At 50.9% G+C, this 23299-nt stretch overlaps 1 protein-coding gene across 2 annotated transcripts; it reads left to right on the top strand.

Moving 5' to 3' along the window:
- The first annotated feature begins 5205 nt into the window (after nt 1–5205).
- On the top strand, nt 5206–22089 carry Gga1 (golgi associated, gamma adaptin ear containing, ARF binding protein 1). 2 transcript variants are annotated; one of them, XM_051189340.1, is made up of 17 exons: nt 5206–5636; nt 8437–8521; nt 9602–9677; nt 10623–10721; nt 11560–11683; nt 13454–13554; nt 14106–14186; nt 15998–16135; nt 16213–16294; nt 16794–16901; nt 17591–17746; nt 18883–18947; nt 19362–19534; nt 19874–20067; nt 20646–20815; nt 21037–21147; nt 21246–22089. In XM_051189340.1, the coding sequence occupies exons 1-17, from the start codon at nt 5594–5596 to the stop codon at nt 21354–21356; spliced, it is 1917 nt and encodes a 638-aa protein (XP_051045297.1). In that variant the 5' UTR covers nt 5206–5593; the 3' UTR covers nt 21357–22089. The 2 variants fall into 2 exon arrangements, with proteins under 2 accessions (XP_051045297.1, XP_051045298.1); XM_051189341.1 differs by lacking the exon at nt 5206–5636 and adding an exon at nt 6367–6391.
- Nucleotides 22090–23299: the final 1210 nt, after the last annotated feature.

Here is a 23299-nt window from a genome sequence, read left to right on the forward strand (position 1 = left end):
AAATGCTGGGAATTGAACCCAGGCAGTGCTCTTAATTACGGAGCCATCTCTCCAGCCCCAATCCTGGACTATTTTGAGCTAGTCTCCACTAGTGAATGCCTAGATTGTTTTTTTCTTACTTTCTTTCATTTTAGGTGTGTGTATGTGTGCCTATGCGTGTGTTCATGTACTTGTATCACACCATAACTGTGGAGGCCAGAAGACTACTTTCAGGAGTCTGTTCTCTTTTTCAATTGTATGGTTTCTAGAGATCAAACTCAGGCCCCTGGGCTTGGCAGCAAACACCTTCACCTGCTGTGTCAGCTTGCCAGCCCATTTATGATGTTTCTAATCCCCATCTTTTGTAAGTGAAGTTTCCTGGTGATCCTTGAACTCAGCACTTTGAACAATGATTTCTGGCAAGACCATCCACCAACACTAGAGATCAAACCTAGGGCCTCACACTTGCTAGGTAAGGGCCCTACCACTAAGTTATACCCCCAGCATTTTTTCCATGTTTTTATTTAGAGACAAGATTTCAATAAGTCACTAGGAGGGCCTTGAACCCACTCTAGTCCATGGAGGATGTCGTGAGTAGGTAGAGTGACAGACCTGTGCCATCAGGCCTGGCTGTTCACATTTTCTGAAGTGTTACTCTCTCCATTCTACAAATGAACAGACTGACACTCAGATCTAGGCATGACTCATGCTAGGCCACCAGCACTTCTGTGTAAATTAGAAAAACACATGACCCACACTGGGGGAGAGAGGTCTATGCCAGATCAAAATGGGCTGAATTTCTGAGCTTCATTGATCTGAAGAGTGTACAGTTTGCTCCACCCCTCACCAAGGCTGTATGTGGTTCCTAGGCCTAAGAGGATTATAGGTTCAGATTTAAGAGATTGAGGAGAAAGTCAAGGGTGCGAACAAGATTTGGACCAGTTGTTTGGTTTCATTCATTGCAGCCTCTGCTGGGAGCAGGGCCTAGCAGTGCTATAGGAAGTAGACAGACAGGGTTCCCATGTAACCCAGATTTCACCCCTGCAGAGATTGTCAGCTTCAGTGCTCCATGGGACAGAGGGAAGGAATATAGCAATTCTGGAATGGCCATTTATAATTTATTCATTTTTATGATAGGGTGTGGTGTTGCAGCATCACACATGGAGATCAGAGGACAAATCAAGAAGTCAGTGTTCTCCTTGCACCATATGGGACCTGGTCATGACACTCAGGCTGTCAGACTTTGCATCAGGTGCTCTCACAGCTACATCACAAACCCAAAACACTTCTGATCCACAAAGGTTGATAGATATTTCTCTTTGTGGGAAATACAATTAAATCCTTGCTGGTGGCAAGTATGCCACACAAAAAAATGCACAAAAGAATTAGTAGCATGGCAGGGAGATAGAGAAAAAAGATCTTGTTCTGATTATAATAGACTTCTTCTGATTATAGTAAACTAGGCTGCAAAGCCTGTAACCCCAGAATTCCAGAGACTAAAGTAGAAGGACCACAGTTGGAGAATTGGAGACTAGCTACATAGCTCTTATCTCAAAAACAAAACAAAACAAAACAACAAAAAACCCAAAGAAACAGCAACAAAATCCCACACACATTTATAGATTAGGCTGGGTTTGAGCTTGGGTTCCATTTTCTTGTCTTGTTTGCTGATTTGAGGTAAAACTTTACTCTGTAGCTCAAGCTGTCCTAGAAATCACTATGTAGCTCAGACTACCCTCAAACCCACAGTGATCCTGTCTCAGCCTCCAAGTGCTGAGACCACCATGTCCAACTCCAAAGTTCAAATTTATAGGAATTTGTTTCTCGTTCAAAATTGGTATATGTTTGCACTCACAACTATTTGTTTAAAATTTGCTGTTATTATTACTATTGAGACAAGATTTCTCTGTGTAGCCCTGGCTGCCCTGGAACTCTCTCTGTAGACCGGCTTGGAACTCACAGACATCCTCCTATCTCTACCTCCTGAATGCTGGGATTAAAAGCTGGGGTCACTACTCCTTGGCCTATTTTTAACATGGGTGTGTGTGTGTAAGCCACAATGAGTGTGGGTGACAGATTCCCCCAGAGCTGCAGCTACAGGTGACTGTGGGCTACCTGACACAGGTGGTGAAAGTCAGACTGAGGTCCTCTGGGAGAGCAGTAGGCACTCTTGACTGATGAGCCGTCTCTCTAGCCCTATTTTCTTTCTTTTATTGTTTATTTAGAGACATGACCCACTGTGTAGCCCTGACTGACCTGGGACTCGGAGATCCACCTGCCTCTGCTCCCAGAATGAGTTTGGAGGCATCTTTCTGGGAATGAGGGGTGGGGACAAGAGAGGGACTCCCAGTGGAGTCCTGGCTGACCTGGAACTCTATTATGTAGACCCGACTGGCCTCAATTTCTTCTTTTCTTGAAGACAGGGTTTATCTGTGTAGCCTTGGCTGTCCTGGAACTCCCTCTGTAGACCAGGCTAGCCTCTGCCTCCTGAGTGCTAGGATTAAAGGTTTGTGTGCTGGGATTAGAGGTATGTGCCACCACTGTCCAGCTCTCAATTTTTTTTTACAATGTCCCTAAATTGTTTATAAACTTCAAACTCTGTAAAACACTTAAGCTTCACCTTGTCTCATAAACAAATGGTTCATCCTGGATATCTGTTTTTTAAAAAAGACCCAAAAGCTCTGGATAATTAGATGAGGCCAAAGATTTCTGCCATCTCTAAGATTCTCTACATCTGGGACAACTGTTCCATCCCCCTAACCCCCAACAGCTGTGACTGTGACAGAGAAACAAGGAAGTCCTTCCTTGGAGCTTCTCCAAGCATTTCCTGCTGTCCTTGGAATCCTTGTCCTGCAAGGTGGCAGGGAAACAAAGTGCTAGTGTCTAGATCTGGCAAGCGAGGGAGGTGAAGGCAGGTGCTCTGCAATGGCCTCCGTGCTTTGGGGAAGGGAAGAGCCGGGGTGGGTCAAGCCCTGCACTTGCTGCTGTCTTTCACTGGAATAATTAAATGCCAGTCTGGGGATGTACTTGTCTAGTCTAGCATGCACAAAGTCCTTAGAATGTAGCCAGTGCCACTTAAAGCCCGGTGTGGAGCCAGCAGGATGGCTCTGTGAATAAAGACTCTAGTCACCAAGCTGATTACCTGAGTCTGGGATCCATCAGAGGATCCACTCCTGAAAGTTGTTCTCTGTCCTCCACATGTTTACCGTGCTGTATACACACACATGTAAATAAACATGCAATGATTTTATTTAAAAGATTTGTTTTGTTTGAGACGGCATCTCTCTATGTAGCTTTGGTTATTCTGGAACTCATTCTGTAGACCAGGATTCACCAGATGCAGCTACTCAGGGATGAAGTTTCCTAGACAGTTCTAGATGGGGGCAGACACAAACCATAAGCATGCAAAGAAATACACACCGGGGGAGCTGAGGGGTAGAGCTCAGCTGGGAAAATGTCTGCTTTACATGTGTATGAAATGTTAGGTTCAATCCTCAGCACCCATATAAATTACCAGCCTGAGCTATAAAGACTTTGTCTGGGGGCTGGACAGAAGGTTCAGTGGTTAAGAGCACTGGCTGCTCTTCTAGGGAACCTGGGTTCAATTCCCAGCTCCCACATGGCAGCTCACAACTGTCTGTAACTCCAGTTCCAAGGGACCTGACACACACTCACACTGACATACATGCAGGCAAAACACCAATGCACTAAAATAAATAAATCTTAAAAGAAAAAAAAAAAAAAAAAAAAGACCAGGTGGTGCATGCCTTTGATCCCAGCACTGGAGAGGCAGAGGTAGGCGGATCTCTGTGAACTGAAGACCAGCTTAGTCTCAGAGTGAGTTCCAGGGCAGGCTCCAAAGCTACAGAGAAACCCTGTCTCGAAAACCAAAACCAAAACCAAACAAAAAAGACTGTCTAAAGAGAAATGGAGACTGGGGTGACTAGAGATGTTGCTCAATTGGTGGAGTATTTGCTTAGCTGGCAAAAGCTCTAATCCCTTGCAGGTATGGTGGTACACTCTGAGGTGGGGAAAGGGGGACCAGAGAAGTTCAAGGCCAGCCTAGGCTACATGAGACCCTGCCTCAGGTAGCCCCCCAAAAGTGCTTGTGGGTAGGAATCTGACTCTCAATCAGTTTGGAAAACACAGTTTGTGTTTTATTTCATTAGCAATCTTAATAATACAGGAAACAAAGAGGGCCATGCCCATCTCGTGCGGGCTATTGTTGAGGGACTGTAAATACACATATACCCTCCTGTCTCTTATGTGTTGCAGCAGTGATCGTTGGCTTCAGGAGAAAACCCGACTGAAATAAGGTCACTGTGGTTCTGCAAGGTGAATCTAGATTCCTCGTGGAACTGGATTCGCCGGTCCCTTGGTCTCACAAGCTCTTTAACTTTTCTTGGCGCAGGCTCACTGGAGAGCGTACCACAGCCACTTCCCAGGCAGCCCGCCAGGGCACTCCTGAGTCCTATCCAAGGCGACCCTCCGAGTGGAAGAATCGAGTATCTCGCATTGTTGTCACCTGAACTACCCAAAACAAGAGCCTGGCTTCGTCACTACCAGTTTGGGGAAAGAGACCTTCTCATTTTGTTACCACCTTTAGGGCTTCCCTTGCTTGTGTTGTGTGCTTTGAGATAACATATTCCACATCGGCCTTGAATTGACAAATGCTGGCCAGTTACTGACGTGTGAAAACACGCCCAGCTCCTCATCACCTTGTGGGCTATGTACCTAGCCTTTCTTCCTCGTCACTGCTGGTCACAGAATAACCCAAATGCAATGAATGAGCTCTTGACGGGTTTGCAAGCTGATTGCAGAAGAAGTACCTGGTGCAAGCGCTCTTGGGTGGCCCTTGGGTGACCGCAGGCAGACTCATTACCTGGTTCCTGGGTTTGAGAAATGGATTCATGGGGGAAAAATACTTAGCCTCTTGCTGGGCGTAGTGACGCACCCCTTTAATCTCAGCATTTGGGAAGCGGAGGCAGAGGGATCTCATGAGTTCCGTGCAGTCCTGGTCTACAGAGCGAGTTGCAAGTGTAATCGTGTCTCAAAGGAAAAAGAATGATTAGACTCATTTCTGGAGCATTAAGTGCTAAACAAACGTTGGCTTAATCTCGTCATTTTCGAGGCGGCCACAGTGCCCACTCGCCCTTTTAAGGGACAGTGCCACTTTCCCACTTAAGCGGAAGTACCCCCGAGGGCTCCGGAAGTGACTTCAGAGCCCCTGAGAAACATGGCTCAGGAGCGTTGTTCCGGAAGCAGTCACGGGTATCTGCGTGACGCTGACAGAGTTAGAGCGTCCCGTGGTGTTTCTATGGTGCCGCCCGCAACTCCCAGGCTCTCCACTTCCTTTCCCGCCTGAACGCCCGGAGCTGCGAGGCCGCCGGCGAGTCCCACCGGCGAAATAGCCAGCCGCCAGGGGGAGGGGTTGGCAAGGAGGTGACGCTCTAGGCGATCCCGCCTGCATCTCGATGGTGTCCAGCGCTACAGCGCACCGTCCCCGACTCCTCCGGGCGGACGCGGCCCCTTTAACCGGCTGAGGGCGGTGCCAAGGAGTTCCCGCGAGATCGGCGGGGGGCGGAGGCGGTGCCGAGGCGGGGGCCCGTGGCGGATGGAGCCCGCGATGGAGCCGGAGACTCTTGAGGCGCGAATCAGTGAGTGTCCGGGAGGGGCGCGGGCCGGACCGGAACCGGAACCGGGGGCTCGAGGTTGGCCCCTTTCCCGGCGGGGGCGGGGTCCGCGCGCCCCCTCCTCACGCCCCGCCCCCGACCCGGAGGGGCGGCTCCCCAGTCCGCCGCTCGGACCCTAGCCGCTGCGCAGCCTGGCTGTGTGCGGACGCCGCCCACCTACCCGATGGCCTGGTTGCTGAGAGCACCCCAAACCCTGGAGGCCCTGGCCGCTACTGAAGAGCAGCCCCTCGAGTCTTCCCTTTGAGGGACCCCACTAGCTCAGGGCCTGGGTGTTTTCTCCCTGTACCCGCAGCTCTTCTCAGGTCTGCTCTTTCCCCGGGTTTAGGAAGGAGCGGATTCCTGGATCCATCTAATCCAGCTCAGGCAAAGCTTGGAAGGGACTGGTCTTAGACTCCCTAAAGAAATCCAAGTTCTCAGTCACTACACCCAGCCCAGGTTCACTCTACATCCCAGATTGCTTTCCTAGCCCTTCCTGAGCTTCCTCCCAAGGCCTCTGCCCTTGTTTCCTGTCTCCTCAGAAACAGCTTCCTACAACTCTGGCTTCCAAGCCCCCCCAGGCCCTCCCTCCCTCTGCTCTCCCTGTCCCACCCTGCTAAAGATCCCTGGCTTTGCCAAACCCATTGCTAGACTATGCCCCTGGTAGCTGCAGGCTGCCTCTTCTAGTCCGTCTCAAAGCCTTTCTGAATGGAGCTATCCTCAGCTGAACCTCATGGCCTCAGGTACACCAAGGATGCAGGTGATGTGGGAAGTCATGGCCAGCAGTCTTGAACAGAGCTGAACTGGGAGATTGATTCCAAACTAGAGTCAGCCTGGCAGTGGTGGAGGGGATGTTAGTGGAAGAAGAAACTCACTGGCCGTAGACTTGAGATGCCACAACTGCACAGGTCTCAAGAGGTCAGAGGTAAAGGGTAGCTTCTAGGAAGGACCATAGATATTTTCACCACCAGAAGTCACACCTCTCTCCCTCCTCAAAGTACTCTCCCCTGACACCTACCAGGGGAGATGCCCCCCCAGGAGGTTGTGGGGAAGGGAGGCTGTCTCTAACTGTAAGATCCTCGGTTTGCTGGGCAGTCAGAGTTTCTTCTTCCCTGGCTCCTGACTCCGGATTGAGTGGCCCCACCTTCACTGTCGATCACATGCCTTTGTCACTTGAAAGGACTTCCTGTTTTAGCCCTTTCCCCAGCTGTCATTGAGAGGCCAGTACCCCAGACATTCTCTCTGGCTCCAGGCTGGAGTCTCCAGTGTTCAGTCCTTGGCCATTGTGGGGAACTGGGAGACAATAACTGTGCAGCCTTCCCCAAGAAAGCAAGGAATGTTCCTGGTGACACTGGGGGCTCACTGGTGACTTCTGTTATCACAAAGCTTATGGAATAGATTTGTACCAAGATAATGCCACTTCAGCCCTCTGCCCAGCCATATTGCCTCTGAGTTACCTAGGAGAGAACAGCCTACCCCATTACTTTCCACCCTTTCTGCCTACTCTGGCCTTTATAGCCCTTGTGTGATCACTAATCAGCGCTGCTTTGTTTAGGTCAGTGAGCTTCAGGACAGCAGGGCTTTTGGCCACCACTGTATTTAAAAAATAAAATAAAATAAATATGGATCAAGTGAATGGCTGCCAGGTGCTAGGGTGTCTACCCTAGGCATAGCATAGGTCCCCAGCTGGGCAGGTGCCACATACTGGGCTATAGCTTCCTCCTACCTACAGTCTTTCACAGCCCCACATCTTGGGCTATGACCCTCTGTACCCCCAGCATGGGCAGAAATGTCTGGGAATCATGAAGACACTGCAGTGTCACTATGCACAAGGTATTTCTCATCCATTCCTTGTTTTATTCAGCTCTGCAAGTAGGGAAATGGGGGTTTTGGGTTGTATTACTAGATCTTCACTTAGCCATTATTGAGGGCTCAAGAAGGGGATTGACCACGCTCCTCTTTGCTATTTATTGCTCAACCCCACAGTTCAACTTCTGCAGCCTCACCCTACTTGCCACTGATCCCACATGATCATTCATTCTCTCATTGAGGGGAGATATGTGTGTTTAGTGATGCGTGTACAGTAGCATCCTATAATAGTCCACTTGAGCCCACGGTAAAGAATAGTCAGTGATATAGCCACTACCACCCTGGGCGGAAGCAAAGGACAGAGATGACCATCAGAAGAGGTGTTTCTGAGCCTCCATTCCTCAGGGACAAAGTCCAGGGTACAGTCTTTTCCAGGCTCATGTCCTTAGCTAGGCAGATGAGCCCTCAGCCTGGTTAACTCCTTTCAGACTTAGCTGGAATGGTTACCTCCTCTGGACAGCTGCTCTGACCCCAGGCTGACCAGAGTCTCCTGCTCTGGGTTCCTATGGTTTCTTGGCCAGTTACTTTTTCTTGGGAGTCTAGATTTTCTTGGCCCACTGCGCAGCCCTACAGTTCTTAAAGGTCTGGGACCTTGACCTTTTTCTTATCCCTAAACCTCCTGAGTACAGATTCCAGGAGAGTAGGGATACTGTTCTTGAAAACAGAAAAGAGGCAGTAAAGTGAGCATGGTGGGGTACAATCATGGAAGATGATCCCTGAGTACAGGCTCTGAAGATGGAGGCCTTGTGTGGAAAGACCAGGCGAGCAGCAGCCATTGACTCTGCTTCAATGTTGGTGCTCAGGCTTGGGGCTGTCTATCACCCATGTGCTCAATCCCTCCTGACCTTGCCAGTTGCTGGGAAAAGTGAGAAGAGGCAGAAATCCCACTAGTCCATACTGACTTCCTCTGCTCCTGCAGACAGAGCCACAAATCCCCTGAACAAGGAACTGAACTGGGCCAGCATCAACGGGTTCTGCGAGCAGCTCAACGAAGACTTTGAGGGGTAGGTGGCTCCAATTGGTGAATACACTCAACAAAACACACTGTGCTCCTGTCATGCACACTCCAGAACCTGGTCTTGGGCAGGCTAGAGACCCAGTTTCTATTCTAAATGCAGTCACAGTTAACAAAGACAGTGGCTCTTTTTGCTGGAGGCTACATATATGCCAACCACCTGAGGGAACCTTCCTGGGCCCATTTTCTAAAAGAAGAAACTGAGGCTTAGCTGTTTGCTCTTGCTTGTCACTGGCAGTCCTAAGCTTGGTCAAATCTAAACCTTGGCTGATGGTTTATTGGGGGCCTCCCAGAGATTAGACTACACCCTCCCCAACGTCACCTTCATGTAGAAAAGAACCAGAACTACCTGGGATGCTTGTCTGAAATATGCATGTGGGCCACCCCTAGAATTGACTCTCTGAGGGCTTGGATCAGACATTTCCCAGGCTTCTTGGTGCTGCTGGATCACAGTGTGCTTCTCCTCCACCCTCCTTCCCAGAGCGTGTGCTTATCTCCAGCATCTCTTGGTGGGGGTTCATGAGCTATGGGGCAAATGAGTCCCACTTCTGACTAGTCTTGGGCAAGTCACTGACTGCTCTGAGCCTCACTCTCCTCAGCTCTAACATGCACTGGCAGTGCTGCGTATGTTAGGATTCCAGGGATCTTCCTGCCACTGAGGAAAGCAAGAAGTAGAGGTGCTTGTGAGCCACCTTGCATGCATGGCCTTAGCATCAGGCTGTGGTCACCTGTGCTTACACAGTTGCTTTTGGTGGTGATGAATTTGAGCTCAGGGTCTCACTCACCACGCCAGGCAGGTTCTCTATCAATAAGCAACATTTCCAGGCCTGTGACATAGTTCTTAAAGCCAAGGGGGCTAAGCTTACACTTCTTGAAAGTCCCTGTCTACACTGGGTGCCTGGCACTGCCTGTCACCATCCCAGGTCCTGTTTGATCTGGAGAGTCACGGGCTTTTGTATGTGCTTCACAGGGCCAGTAGAAGACTGAAGTGCTGCAAGTTAACCTAGTGACTTGTCCCTGTGAGTGAGTCAGGTACCATGTCAGTCATTACTGTGTTCCTTCTATCCAGGCCTCCACTTGCCACCCGCTTGCTGGCCCACAAGATCCAGTCCCCGCAGGAGTGGGAAGCCATCCAGGCCTTGACGGTAAGAAAAGATTCTGGGGTTCCAGGATCCCTAGGGAATTGGGACTAGGTGATCCAGGATGTAGGTCAGGATCAGCCCTCAAGGTCCCCAAGGCTAGTCTCCTGTCGCAGCTGGGCCTCTCTGGTGGCAGGGATTGCTTCTCCACTTCAGCTACCTAATGGATGCCTCCCCAGGATACATGTTAAACAGAGTTAAGGCCCTCAGCATGTATGGTTTGGAATCTGTGTTTGTAGAGCTCCCAGGTTCTCTGCAAGGGCCACCTAGGCCTCACAGGATCTTCAGACCCTAGGCAGCACTATCTTCTTCATTAAGAGAGAGGCTCCAGACTGAGGTTTCATGGCTATACCAGAAGCCAAAGAGATGGGTCGCTGTCTGCGACTCCCTGCACAGCCCATGTACCAGCTACCTTAGGACACCTTTGTCTGAGCCAGGCAAAAATTGCTCTAAGTAACTATACATGTTCCAACACGTTAGTTTTTGTTTGGGGTTTCTTCTTGAAGTATACAGGAGTCTTGTGATTTCATGGTTGGGAAGGAAAGGCCAGTGTAGTGCCAAATTGTTTTTTAAAAGATGAAAAATAAGCCAGGTGATGATGACAGCACACACCTTTAATCCCTGCACTCAGGAGGCAGAGCCAGGTGGATCTCTGTGAATTCAAGGCCAGCCTGGTCTACAGAGTAAGTTCCAGGAAAACAAGGTTCACAGTGAAGCCCCGTTTCAAAAAAAAAAACACAACAAAAAACAAAAAAAAAAAAAGAAAAGAAAAGAAAAATAGTAAAAAGCCATGGACCAAGCCATGGAGAAGCCTATGGTCATTAATGCAGCTTGAACAGGGCTGGTCAGTGCTCTAGGGAGTGATGAGCAATCACAGAGACCTTTGAGCCTCTGCACCTTGTGCTGTAGGCCCTGGCAAGATCGGGGGACCCTCACTGCTTCCCTTCCCAGGTTCTGGAAACATGCATGAAGAGCTGTGGCAAGCGCTTCCATGATGAGGTGGGCAAGTTCCGCTTCCTGAATGAGCTCATCAAGGTCGTGTCTCCCAAGGTGCGTCCTAGCCAAGGCTCGGAGTGCTGGGTCTGATGGAGGTTGCAGAAAAAGGATGCCTGGGGCCCTCTGTTAGGAACCCGGCACAGATCCTTCTCTAGGACCCAGCTGAGTCAGGAAAGCCTGGCCACTGAGGAACCACTCAGTATACAGGGAAGCTGATTCCAGGGTGCACACATGCTGTCATTGGGTACAGCCAGTCCAGGTTGCTTAGGTGTCTGACATTTCTCCCTGTCCCCATCACCTAGATGTGGTTTCCTTGAACCTCAGCATCTGAAGCCACAAACCTGAGTCAGTTATGTTAGCAAATGGGCCACACCCTGGCTACTGGCCTTTGGCCTGAAAAGTCCTCCCACAGGTTAAATGCATATTTAAAGGTCGGATACATATTTGATGCCCATCCCCCTTGCCATTCCTCTGAACAGAACTCTGAGTGGGCCATGCAGCCCCATGTATCCCAGGAGAAAGCTATTCAGTGAAAGTCTTGTGGCCTAGTTTGCTGCTGGAGATGATATATGATGGCTCATGGCTGTACATGAGCCCTTCCCTCCTTACTTGGAGCCCCAGGCTCCTTGCTGTGGTCTTGAGGTTCAGTTCTATGTACTCTGAGCAAATGATCCTACTCTAGGCCTCCAAGTTTCACATACCCACAATGAGGAAACTGAGTCACAGATAGCTGACACAGCCAGTGGTGGTCCAGCTAACAACCGAGCTCAGTTTACACCAGGCTACTGAGCATTTGAGGACTTCAGAGGCATCAGGGAGGCTTGGAGGCTGAGGGCTTAGGTGAGTAGGGCTGAGCAGTCTCAGAGAACTTTCTATCTGTATGTCTCTGAAGTACTTGGGCTCCAGGACATCAGAGAAGGTGAAGAATAAAATCTTGGAGCTGCTGTACAGCTGGACAGTTGGCCTGCCTGAAGAGGTGAAGATTGCAGAAGCCTACCAGATGCTGAAGAAGCAGGGTGAGCCTCCACCCCCAGGGTGCCAGAGACCAGTAACGTGTCCTGCCTGCAGCTCTGGCTCCAGCAAGGCCATGGGTCTGCCCTTCATGTCTCAAGAACACATAGCCAGTGGTACCTCTCTATAGCTATGCCTAAGGCCAGCTTGAATGAAAAAAGAGAGGTGTGGGGTCATGTGCAGAGAGTGACCTCAAAACACAGGTGCCCAGAAACTAAGGATGTAGCTCAGTTGGTAGAATGTTCGCCTAGCATGCATGAAGCCTGGGTTCTATCCCCCAATACCAAACACTCCAGGTGTGGTAAGGCATACCTATAATCCCAACACTTAGGAAATGGGGACAGGAGGATTCAAAATTGAAGACCCACCCTCAGCTACATAGTGAGTTCAGAACAGATAGCCTTCCTCAAAAAAATATGTATGGAGCAGGAGAGATAGTTTAGCAGGTAGGAGCACTTGCTCTTCCAAAGACCTGAGTTCATTTCCTGTACTCCAAAAGTGGCTCACATGCACTTGGGACTCCAGCACTAGGGGATTGGATGCTTTTGACCTCCACATGCACACACCCACCCACATGGAGATACAGATACGAGACATAATTAAAAATAAATCTTTAAAAAATAAAAAGGGGGCTGGAGAGGTGGCTCAATGGTTAAGAGCATTAGCTGCTCTTCCAGAGGACCTGGGTTTTATTCCCAGCACACACAAGGCAGCTAACAATTATCTCTAACTCCAAGATCTGACACCCTCACACAGACATGTATGTAGGCAAAATACCAATGCAAATGAAATAAAAGTAAATAAAATAAAAATGAACTATTATTTAAGTTACATATGTGTAATGTATATATTAATATATATTAGGCTTAAACCATCTCTGATGCAGTTCATTATGCAGGTAAGAAATAGCTCCACTGCCAAGCAATGGTGGCACACACCTTTAATCCAGCACTCAAGAGGCAGAGGCAGGCAGACCTCTGTGAGTTCAAGACCAGTCTAGTCTACAGAGCAAATTCCCAGGCTACACAGAGAAATCATGTGTGTGTATGGGGGGGGGGGAAGCAGTCCCATTCATCAAAGTCCAAAGCTGGTGAACTTACAAAAGTTTGACCTCCCTTTTGTAAGCATTTGCGAGCACACACACAGACCCCCCCCCCAGGGGCCTCTAACTGCCACATTCCACCCACAGAACACTAACTGCTGGACCTTGTCCCCACCCTAAGTAGTAAAAAGCCCAATTTCTAGCCAGGCAGTGGTGGGACATGCCTTCAATCCCAGCACTAGGGAGGCAGAGGCAGGTGGATCTCTGTGAGTCCAAGCCCAGCCTGGTCTACAGAGCAAGTTCCAGGACAGACTTCAAAGTTACAAAAAAAGTGTCTCAAAACACCAAAAAAAAAAAAAAAATTTTTTTTTTTTTTTTTTTTTTTTTGGACAAGAAATCCCTTCCTCCAGTCTCTACCCTGGAAAGTTTCACCCATTTCCCAAGGAACTGTATATAAGCCCTGTATCCTGTTCAGTTTGCTGCTATTTCTTGCCCGAGCAGAGGCAGACACCCTCCTGGGTTTTTCCCTCCCAATGGATCTCTTGAGTGAGGTTTGCTATGTTGTGTGCCTTTGTGGTATTCCTTGGCTTCAGGCTGCAGGGATGCCTTTCCATCTGAACTGTGATGAAAAGCTTAGTTATACCTCCGACCTTGCCTCCCTGTTCTCATATCCCTCTCCTGCTACCCTGGACCTGACATCTACTAACAGCCTTCTTTACCCTGTGTTTCCCAGGGATTGTGAAGTCTGACCCCAAGCTTCCAGAGGATGCCATCTTTCCCCTCCCCCCTCCACGGCCAAAGAATGTGATCTTTGAAGATGAGGAGAAGTCCAAGGTAAGGCAGAGTGGCAGCTTGGGCATTAAGGCCTCTAGAACAGAGGCTCGTGCAGAATATGATCCCTGTGGAGGTGGCTGTGGGCAGAAGCAGCTCTTAGTGACAGCTGAATACACTGATCCATGCAAGCATCTGCATTCAGTAAGCACAGCTCATGATCTAGGGTTGTTGAGGAGCTGCATAGCTTTATGTCTTTCTATACCAGTTGACTAGCTTTTAGTTAAAAAAGCATCTGCTTAGAGAGAAGCTGTTGAAGTAAGGACTGCAGCCCTCCCCAGCCAGCTCCAAGGCTACCACTATGGTTTCTGGTGTGCCCACCTGGAGGTTCTGAAAGCCACAGTGCTCTAGGGAGGGCTGTGTGCTGAGAGCATCCTTCTGCTATGCCCTGTGGGGAGTGTGTGTAGTGTCTTGCTTTTATCCAAATGGACACCTATCAGATGTCAATCAGTTTTCTCCATTTTGCCCAGAGCTTTAGTATCTTTAGTATCTGAGGAGCCAGATTTGTAGATTTTGGCCTGGTGCTGCCTTCAGTCACTTGCTTGTCTCTGCAGATGCTGGCTCGACTTCTGAAGAGCTCACACCCTGAAGACCTCCGTGCTGCCAACAAGCTCATCAAGGAGATGGTGCAGGAGGTGATGGCTGGCCTAGGGCACAGGGGTAGAAGGGATGGGAATGGAGCTAGGCCACCAAGCAAGAGGGTGTGTGTGTGTGTGTGTCTGCGCGTGCGTGCACACACGTGCATATAAAGCCCCTTAGTGGCCTAGCAGAACAATTGCCATAGCAATAATCATCAGCCACTAGGAGGCTGATGGTTTATCAGGAAGAACTGCCCAGTAGTGAGTGAACCTGCTATGTGTGAGTTCCTGAGGGGCTAGTGTTTTTAGTAACAAGGCCAATAATTGATGGTGTTCACCTGTAATCTTGGAACTTCAGAGGCTAGTCTAGACTATATAGCAAGACCCTGTCTCAGAAAAAGAAAAGTAAGGGAGGGAGGGAGGAAGGGATACACTGGGGGCTACAGCTTAATGGTAGAATGCTTTCCAACATGCATGAGGTCCTGGTGTCTGTCCTTAGCACCTCCCCAAACAAATTGAACCTTCAAGTATTTTTTAAATACATAAGTACATATGTGTTATGTACAGAGGTATGCACACACAGGGCAAACCACAGATGTTAATATGGTTAATGTATAAGTCATATGTTAGAAGTGTACACTGAAACTATAAGGCCAAATCATCAAAAAAGGTATTCAAGACTGGGTATGCTAGTACATACTTTCAGTCCTAGCACTTGGGAGGCAGAGGCAGGTGGATCTCTGTGAGTTCAAGGCTGGCCTGGTCTACATAGTTCCAAGACACTCGGGGCTATGTAGAGAAAGACTCAAACAGAAACTTTTTTAAAAAAAAGTATTCAGGATGGACAAGATGACTCACACCTCTTATTCCAACACTGGGGAGGCCAGGACAAGAACATGGCCTTGACTGAATTCCAGGCCAGCCAGCTACAGAATGAAACTTTGTCACAAACCAAAGATCTTGGTTTCCTTCTTAATAGCTCAAACAGAAGAGGCCAAAGGTAGCATAGCTCTCTAGGCTAAGGATTGGCAGCTGGGAAATAAAAGGTCAAGGCCACAAGGCAGGTACCTCAGAGGCAGGAGATATCCCATCTTGTACCCAAGGTGACTACCCACCTGCAGTCCTGTGTATCTAGATCATCGGGTGATTTCTTTTTTTCTTGGAAAATGTACACTTCAAACTGGGAATAGTGGTGCATGCCTTTAATCCCAGCACTTGGGAGGCAGAGGCAGGCAAATCTCGGTGTTCAAGGCCAACCTGGTTTACATAGTGAATTCCAGGATAACCAGGGCTATTATATAGAGAAACCCTGTCTTCAAAAACAGAAAAGAAAGAAAATAGCATAGAAATTTTCCAGATGTTTTAGAAATGTGTACCTCACAGAAACTGTTAGTTCATTCTTCCTCATAGGCAAGATCTGGTCATGCAGGTTGGTCAGGCTAAGACTAAGCCCCAGATTAACTGTCAGGGGCTATTCTGTATACCCCAGCTGCAGGAAAAGGTGTTTCTCAGGCCTGGATGGCTTATCTTCAGGGTTGTATTACAGGGCCAAGCTGTGTGAGGCCACCCTGAACATGGAACATTGTCTTCAAGAGACAGACATAAAAGGAGGGCAAAAATGGTATAAGACCATTGAAGTGATCTAGGGCTACCCCTGGATTGGGGACTCTGGCAGAGTATAGGAAATGACACAGTAATAGTAGGCTGCTTCTTGGACAGAGTACCCATCCTGAGTGGCAAGCTCTCAGCAAGACTTGGCCACAGTCTTGCTGAAATCATGCCCATCCAGCCCTTGTTCCAGACTCATGTGCCATCTCCAGGGCAAGTGGCAGGCCTGAGACAGCCTCCGGTCATTTGCTGCTTCACAGGACCAGAAGCGGATGGAGAAGATCTCAAAGCGGGTGAATGCCATTGAGGAGGTCAACAACAATGTGAAACTGTTGACAGAGATGGTGATGAGCCACAGCCAGGGTGCTGCGTCCAGCAGCAGTGAGGACCTCATGAAGGTGGGCCTGCTCCAGCCGACCCCCAGCCTGCTCCCAAGTCCCCTGAGAACCCTTATCCACTCACCCTGTTCCCCCAGGAACTGTACCAGCGCTGTGAGCGCATGCGGCCCACGCTCTTCCGATTGGCCAGTGACACAGAAGATAATGATGAGGCCTTAGGTGAGTCCCAGGCTGCTGAGATGAGGTCTGGCCCTGTCCCTCTACCTCCCACTTCAGGCCCTGCTAGACACCCGCAGTTGGAAGGAGCCACCACGAGGGGGCCTCCTTTCTCCAGCACTGACCTGAGGAGGACTCCAGGAACAAGGTCCTGAGTAGGCATCTCATCTCCTACCCAGGAGGGGGAGCTCTCCCCCATTTCCCATCTGGGGTTCAACAAACAAAATGACTAGCTTTGGTCTCAGAGCACCAGTGTGGCAGATCATCCCATCTCAGCCACTCAGGCCCTGTCACCTCCCTTTTCACTCTCCTCCCTTCTGTCCCCTGGACACTTCCACCTCCAAGTCTCTACACCAGCTCAGTTGTCTGGACCCTGTAGATAGTGGGATGCATAGCCCTTCCCCTTTACATACCCTTTGGGGTAGATGTAGGAGGCTTTCCTCCCCTATCCAGAGGCCCCACAACTCCTTCAGTCTGACCTCTAGTCTCCTTCCTGTTTCAGCTGAAATCCTGCAGGCTAACGACAATCTCACCCAGGTGATCAACCTGTACAAGCAGCTGGTCCGGGGTGAGGAGGTCAATGGTGATGCCGCGTCCAGCTCTATTCCTGGTGAGAAGAGAGTAGGAGTGCTGGGGGGTGGAGGGGTACAGAGTGCCGGGCGGCATGACCTTCGATGTGACCCCGGCCCCTTAAGACCATGGAGGTCCCAAGAAGGGAGCTGCGGCATTCTGTGGCAAGCCTAAAGTTGTTGGGGAAGTGGGTCTAAGTTGTCATGGAGTACAAGGAAGATGGAGTTTCATCTCATGAACTGACTCTACATGTGTGGAGCTGGATCAAACCCTAGGCCTGATTGGACTACCAGAAAAGGGAAAGAGCTTTAGACACAGACATGCCGACCACTCAGGGAAGATGGCAGCATGGTGTGTGGGGGTGGGGGACACAGGCGAGGCCCTTGGATGAGTTATGAGTGGCCCAGGAAGGTGGGAGGACCTCTCAGAGGAGCCTTGGGTGCGAGAGCAGCTGTGTCCCAGAGTGACTTCTCAACTGTCTTGGTTGGTATCACTGTGCGTTCACACTAATTCCACATTTCTGACACTTCCCTGACCTTAAGCAAAATGGATTGCATTCTGAACAAGTGCCACCTGCTAAAGAAAGGGCTTGGCAGGCCATTTGAACAGGGTTGCAGTGGCCACCAGGACCCAGGAGGCCTGTTGTGAAGAGTGGAGAATGCAGATTGCTGTCCCTCCCTGCTGTGCTGAGTGGCCCCCAGTAATTTTCCAACTCTCCTTTCCACTCAGAGAGTACCTCAGCCCTGCTGGACCTCTCAGGCCTGGACCTCCCTCCCTCCTCCGGCACCACATACCCAACCACGCCCACCCACCCTGGCAACCAGAGCAGTCCAGAGCAGCCCAGTGCCTCAGTCTCCCTGCTTGATGATGAACTCATGTCTCTGGGTAAGGAAGAGGGCAGTGCAGGGCCAGCCTGCAGGCACCAACCCTGGTCTCCACTGGGAGGCTAGTGGAGGCCTCAGGACAAGCTGCAGGCCTTATCTATACTGGGTGAAGCCAAGGCTCACGGAGACTAAGAACAAGGTCAGCCTGGCAAACAGCCTGCAAGTCTGGCCAGCTCTGGCTGCCCAGCAGAGGCAGGTGATTTCTGGAGTGGGACTGCCCTGGGAAGGGTCAGCAGATTCTCCAGACAGGAAGGACAGGGTTTAGTAAAATCTACTGCTAGTGAGGAATGCTGAACATGGAGGTAGCAAACATTGTTTTCTTTAGGCTTTTTGTTTGGTTGGTTGGGTTTTTTGTTTGTTTTTGTTTTGTTTGTTTTTGTTTTTGTTTTGAGACAGTTTCTGTGTAACCCTGCCTGTCCTGTACTTGATCTGTAGACCAGTCTAGCACCCAACTGTTTCTGTCTCCTGGGTACTAGGATTAAGATGTGGATGTGCACTACTTAAAAAAAAAAAAAAAAAAAAGATGTGCACCACCACACAGCCTTCTCTGGTCATAAAGAGTGCCACAGGGGAAGGAGACCTGATAGTTGCTGGAGAGCACTTGCTAAAAACAGTGTCTGTCATTTTTTCTGTCAGACACAGGGCAAGTGTGGCCAAGGTGTTCAGGATAGGCAAGTTTCCAGGCACCAGTCCCAGGGCCCTCCAGCACCAATTATTTGGCTTTATTGACCTATGCCAGAGCGTCAGAGTCTCCCTGGTTCACTTTGCTGTGGTCCACATGCACACAGGCTCACTCAGGATAGTACTTGCCCACAGATGCTCACCAAGACCTGTGATCAATCTCAGTCTCTTGTCCCCTCCTCACTATTTTGGCTCCCACTCCATAGCAGCTAAGGGACAGAGGTGAAAGTTGCAACTTCTGCACTTGAGTTGGCTTCTGTGGGACCTTGCTGGGAAGAGAGGAAGCAAGTATGGGCTGCAAGTTTGCTGTTGGGACAATGGTTTCTATTTTTGCTCTGCCTCTGGTTCCCTCTGAGAGTGTGGGTTTCACTCCTGAGCCTCTAAGAAAGGGAGGGATCCAGGGATCCTCAAGCTAGCATGTTGTTAGTCCAACCCCCTGTCTTGCTTTCTCTACAGGCCTAAGTGACCCCACACCACCTTCAGGCCCCAGCTCAGATAGTATGGGGTGGAATAGCTTCCAGGTAAGAGGGCTGAAGCTGCCTCAGCCTCTGACAGGCTCAGGGTAGGTAGGTATCCCGAAGGGGTGACAAATAGCCAGGTGCGTACTGGGCAAGGTTCCCTGGGGCTGGACAGTTCCACCCTAGGGAAGAGCCCAACAGTCTCTTCTAACCTCCAGCAGAAGTGCCTGGACCTCAGCCTAGGGTCCCCAGTAGGACCACAGTCTTGCCTTCAAGGTTAAGCTGAGGGCTCTTCTTCCTTTAAATGTGACTTGGGGGTCCTCATAGTGTAGCAATGTGGAGCTCCAGCCAGGCCAGTGTTCTGCCTCATGGACAGGTGCTGCAGCTTTCTCAGTTGCCATCTGCAGGGAAGGGGGGCCTCGGCACAGGTGGTGACCCTGACACTTCAGAGTCTCACCCCATCCCCTTTGCCCACAGTCGTCAGACGGCACTGAACCCTCAGTCCCTCCTCCAGCCCAGACCCCCAACATGGACTGCCGACCCCCAGCACAGGCACCCCTACCAACGAGCAGTGGCCTGGATGACCTGGACCTCTTGGGAAAAACTCTTCTGCAACAGGCTCTGCCCCCGGAGGCCCAGCAAGTGCGGTGGTGAGGGCTGCTATTGCCAGGGCCCTCCCTGTCCACAAGCCAGCAGCTTCTGGGCCCAGAGGGAATCATCTACCACTAGTTCCTGGGAGCCTGGCATGTTGGATCACCCACTGTGATGAGGTGAACTGTGCGCGCCAACATGCCCCCTAGAGAAAGATAAAGGGGGGTCAGTATAGGAGGATGCTAAGGCAGAGGAGTGGGAGGTGTTCTTACTGAAGGTAAGGATTTCCAAGGCTAGAGGCACTGATGCACAGGCACAGAGCTGGGTAGCCCAGTCCTTCCAGTGCCTCTAGAAAGACCACCAGAAAAATCACTTGCTAATACATTGTTTCCATTAAGGGAGAAGCAGCAGCCAGCCCCCCGGCTCACCCTCCGTGACCTGCAGAGTAAGAGCAGTTGCAGCTCGCCCAGTCCTGGAACCACCAGCCTCCTCCACAACATATCCCCGGAGCTCCCTGGGCCTACACCACAGCCAGCACCCACGGACCTCTCTTTAGCCAACATCACTGTGCCCCTGGAGTCCATCAAACCCAGTGAGTGGGGATAGGTGTGGTGGGAGGGCTAGGCCAGGTCAGCTCTTGTCCCCAGGGCCTGCCACTGCTGACTCCAGTGCAAGCCTGCACAAGGGCCTCCCCATCCTAGAGTGATGCAAGGCTTTCTAATCTCTGGGTCACACAGGAGGGGACTTCTTAGAATTGAACTCTGACCGCTCCTTCCTAGAGAAGGCAGGGGCCAGAACTAGAAGGTTCCATAAGATTATGAAACCCAGCATCAAAGAAAGATCCAGGCCTAAACCCCAGGCATCCCTCACCAGGAGCAGTTAAATGGTAGCACTGGCTGATTCTCAGCCTGAGTTAACAACTAGCCAGACTTCTTTGACCTCCTCAGAAGCTGTGACCAAGGGCACCACACCTTCCCTGTCCTCCTTACCAGTAGAGCCTACCCTGAGCTCAAGGAGTGCACAGCCCAGACTTTTGACCAGAGCCCTTGACCGGGCTGTGACTTGGCTGCAGGGTCCCAGTTTGCCAGAGAAGGCCAGACCCTGGGTGAGAGGCACATAGGTATTTTCCGGCTCTACCCATTCATCACCCTCCCACCCTTCTCCCAACAGGCAGCATCTTGCCAGTGACCGTTTATGACCAGCATGGCTTCCGTGTTCTCTTCCATTTTGCTCGAGACCCACTGCCGGGGCGCTCTGATGTGCTGGTGGTGGTGGTCTCCATGCTGAGTACTGCTCCTCAGCCCATCCGCAACATTGTTTTCCAGTCAGCTGTTCCTAAGGTGACAGGGTAGACCAGACAGGCCTTCCCTCCCTCAAGGCAGGGTGACCTGAGACTTGGTGGGTAGCCAGCTGGCTGGGCATGGTCGGGGGACAGGATCTCCCTCACTGGGGAGCGGGGAAGGGGTGGTGGGAAGCCAGAGGAGAGATCCCTGAGACCCTGGGAGGGGAACTGGTTCCTCACCAATGGCCTCCTATCCAGCTATACACCTCCCCACCTCAGGTCATGAAGGTGAGGCTGCAGCCACCTTCTGGCACAGAGCTGCCAGCATTTAACCCCATCGTCCACCCCTCAGCCATCACACAGGTCCTGCTCCTTGCTAACCCCCAGAAGGTGAGTGCCCAGCTGTGCCAGGGCAGTGCCTCTGGTTAGGGGTGGTGCTACCTGTTTTTCCTGCTCTGACCCCTGTGTTTCTGCCATTTGTGCTCCAGGAGAAGGTGCGCCTTCGCTACAAGCTCATCTTCACCATGGGTGACCAGACCTACAATGAGATGGGGGATGTGGATCAGTTCCCCCCACCAGAAACCTGGGGGAGCCTCTAGGACAGAGAGGCTAGAGAGAGGAGGGGCAACAGGACCTCTTCCTGTTCAGCCTGGTGCTCTCTCCTTCCTGTGGCCCCCAGTATCTCTTCCTTCTCCCTAGGTTTCTTCTCCTGCTGAGCCAAACCCGGCAGGAGGCTGGGCCTGGGTTTGCCATAGCTACTGGGACCCCCACCACCAGTGGGAGCCGGGAACAGGGAGGGGCTCTGTGCCCTAGAAGGACTCTCAGGAGTGAGGGAAAAAGCATGGCTGCTAGGCCCAGCCCTGACCCCAGCCTGAGGTGGGGTCTTCCCCACCTGACTTTTATGCCTTACGGAAAGGCCCAGCCATAACTTGGAGGCTATGCTGGAACTGGAACCAGCCCAGGCCTCCTCTGTGGGAACCCAGTGGCCGGGGATGATGCTCATGCCCTAGCTGTTTGCACTTGGTGTGTGGTTTGGCTCTTTGCTTTTCTTTTGAAATGGCCCTGTGGTCAAAGAGCTGTTCCCCCCCCCCCCAGAGGTCTCCCTTTGCTCTTAGGCCTCCTAGGGGCCATGGGGACTTGGAAGCAAAGCCAGAGAACTCGCCCTCCCCTGGAGAGCCATGGAACTCACAGAGTTCCATGCTTCGGTTATCAGCTTCTGCTGGGGCCTCCTGTGAACACCTCACGTCTGCCCACCCATCTGTGGTCAAAAGTAGGATCAGTGTGGGTGACAGCGGGAGTATTTATGAAAATAAAATGACTTTTCCTGGAGTAGCCATTCTTGTCACCCTTGTAAGGTTGAGAGAGGAAGGGAAGATCGAGGAGTTGAGGGCCTAGGGACTGCCCTATAGACCTGTCCCTGTCTCCCACCCATCCTAGCCCCTGGGCCCTACACTGGGACAGTCTCTACTAGGAGCCTGTGGCTGCTACTGAGTCATTCAAGAAGTATTGGTCTGTGGTGACCCAGAGCCGTCCTAGCTGGAGATGAGGAGGCCACTAGGAGGTTCTGCTGCTGCAGAAGTTGAAGGGGAGCCCTGGCTGCTCACTTCCTCCTGCCGCTCCCTGCAGATTCTTACTGGGCTTCTCCTGGCCCAGGTGCTGTTCCAGGAAGCAGAATCCCAGCAGCAGATGGGTCAGGCCACTCCTCTCCTGATATGGTAAAGGGCTGTACCCAAGCAGGGTGCAGAAGCCACACAGCTGGGAAAATCTGCCAGTGGGGTGCAGTGAGGAACTGGTAGAAGACAGCCCTGCACAGCTGGCTCACTCTCCTGTGAGCAGCTGCAATGTCACGGGCTCCAGGAAGTCCCACATCTGAGAAAACACTTTCACTTTGTCTCAGCTGGCAGTTTCTAATCTGAAGTTGGCCACTAAAACCCTTTCTTTAGGTCCTATGAGACCTCCTTCATATGACACTGTTCTTGAGTCCCACAGGTAAGGAACCCCTGGCAGGCCCACACTGGACATGCAGAGTGAAGGCGTACAGCAAAACGGCAGGAGGCGACAGTCACTCTGAGCCTTCTCCCACCCAGACTCCATTGTATGGCTTACATCTGACACAGCTGCTGGCCTGTCCTTGTACCTGTCCTTTCTGAAAAGGACCTCTAGTTCCCACCTGGGGCCTCAGAGTCTTGTCTCCAGTATAATCTTATTAGATTGTCATTGGATGGGTGAGAGTTGCCATGAGGTCATAGGACCATAAATTGGGAGAGTTCCACAAACTGGGAGTGCTGGCTCCAAAGTCACTCACTGGCTTGCTCTCCCTTTCTGGGTTCCTTGTTTAAAAAGGTCACAGGGTAGGGACCCAGAAAGCCAGTAAAGGCTCTTTGAGGGATCTGTAGGCCCAAGAGCCCAGGCTGTCATTGGGGTACCCTTCAGTCTCCTGATGCCACTCCATCTCTGGCCTTGACTTAGTCTGTCTATATTCACATCTTTTGAGCAATCCCATGCCAGGTATGGCCTGTCTCAAAACCTGGTAGGAATTTGG

This window comes from Phodopus roborovskii, unplaced genomic scaffold, assembly GCF_943737965.1.
Source record: "Phodopus roborovskii unplaced genomic scaffold, PHOROB, whole genome shotgun sequence".
Classification (NCBI taxonomy): Eukaryota; Metazoa; Chordata; class Mammalia; order Rodentia; family Cricetidae; genus Phodopus; species Phodopus roborovskii.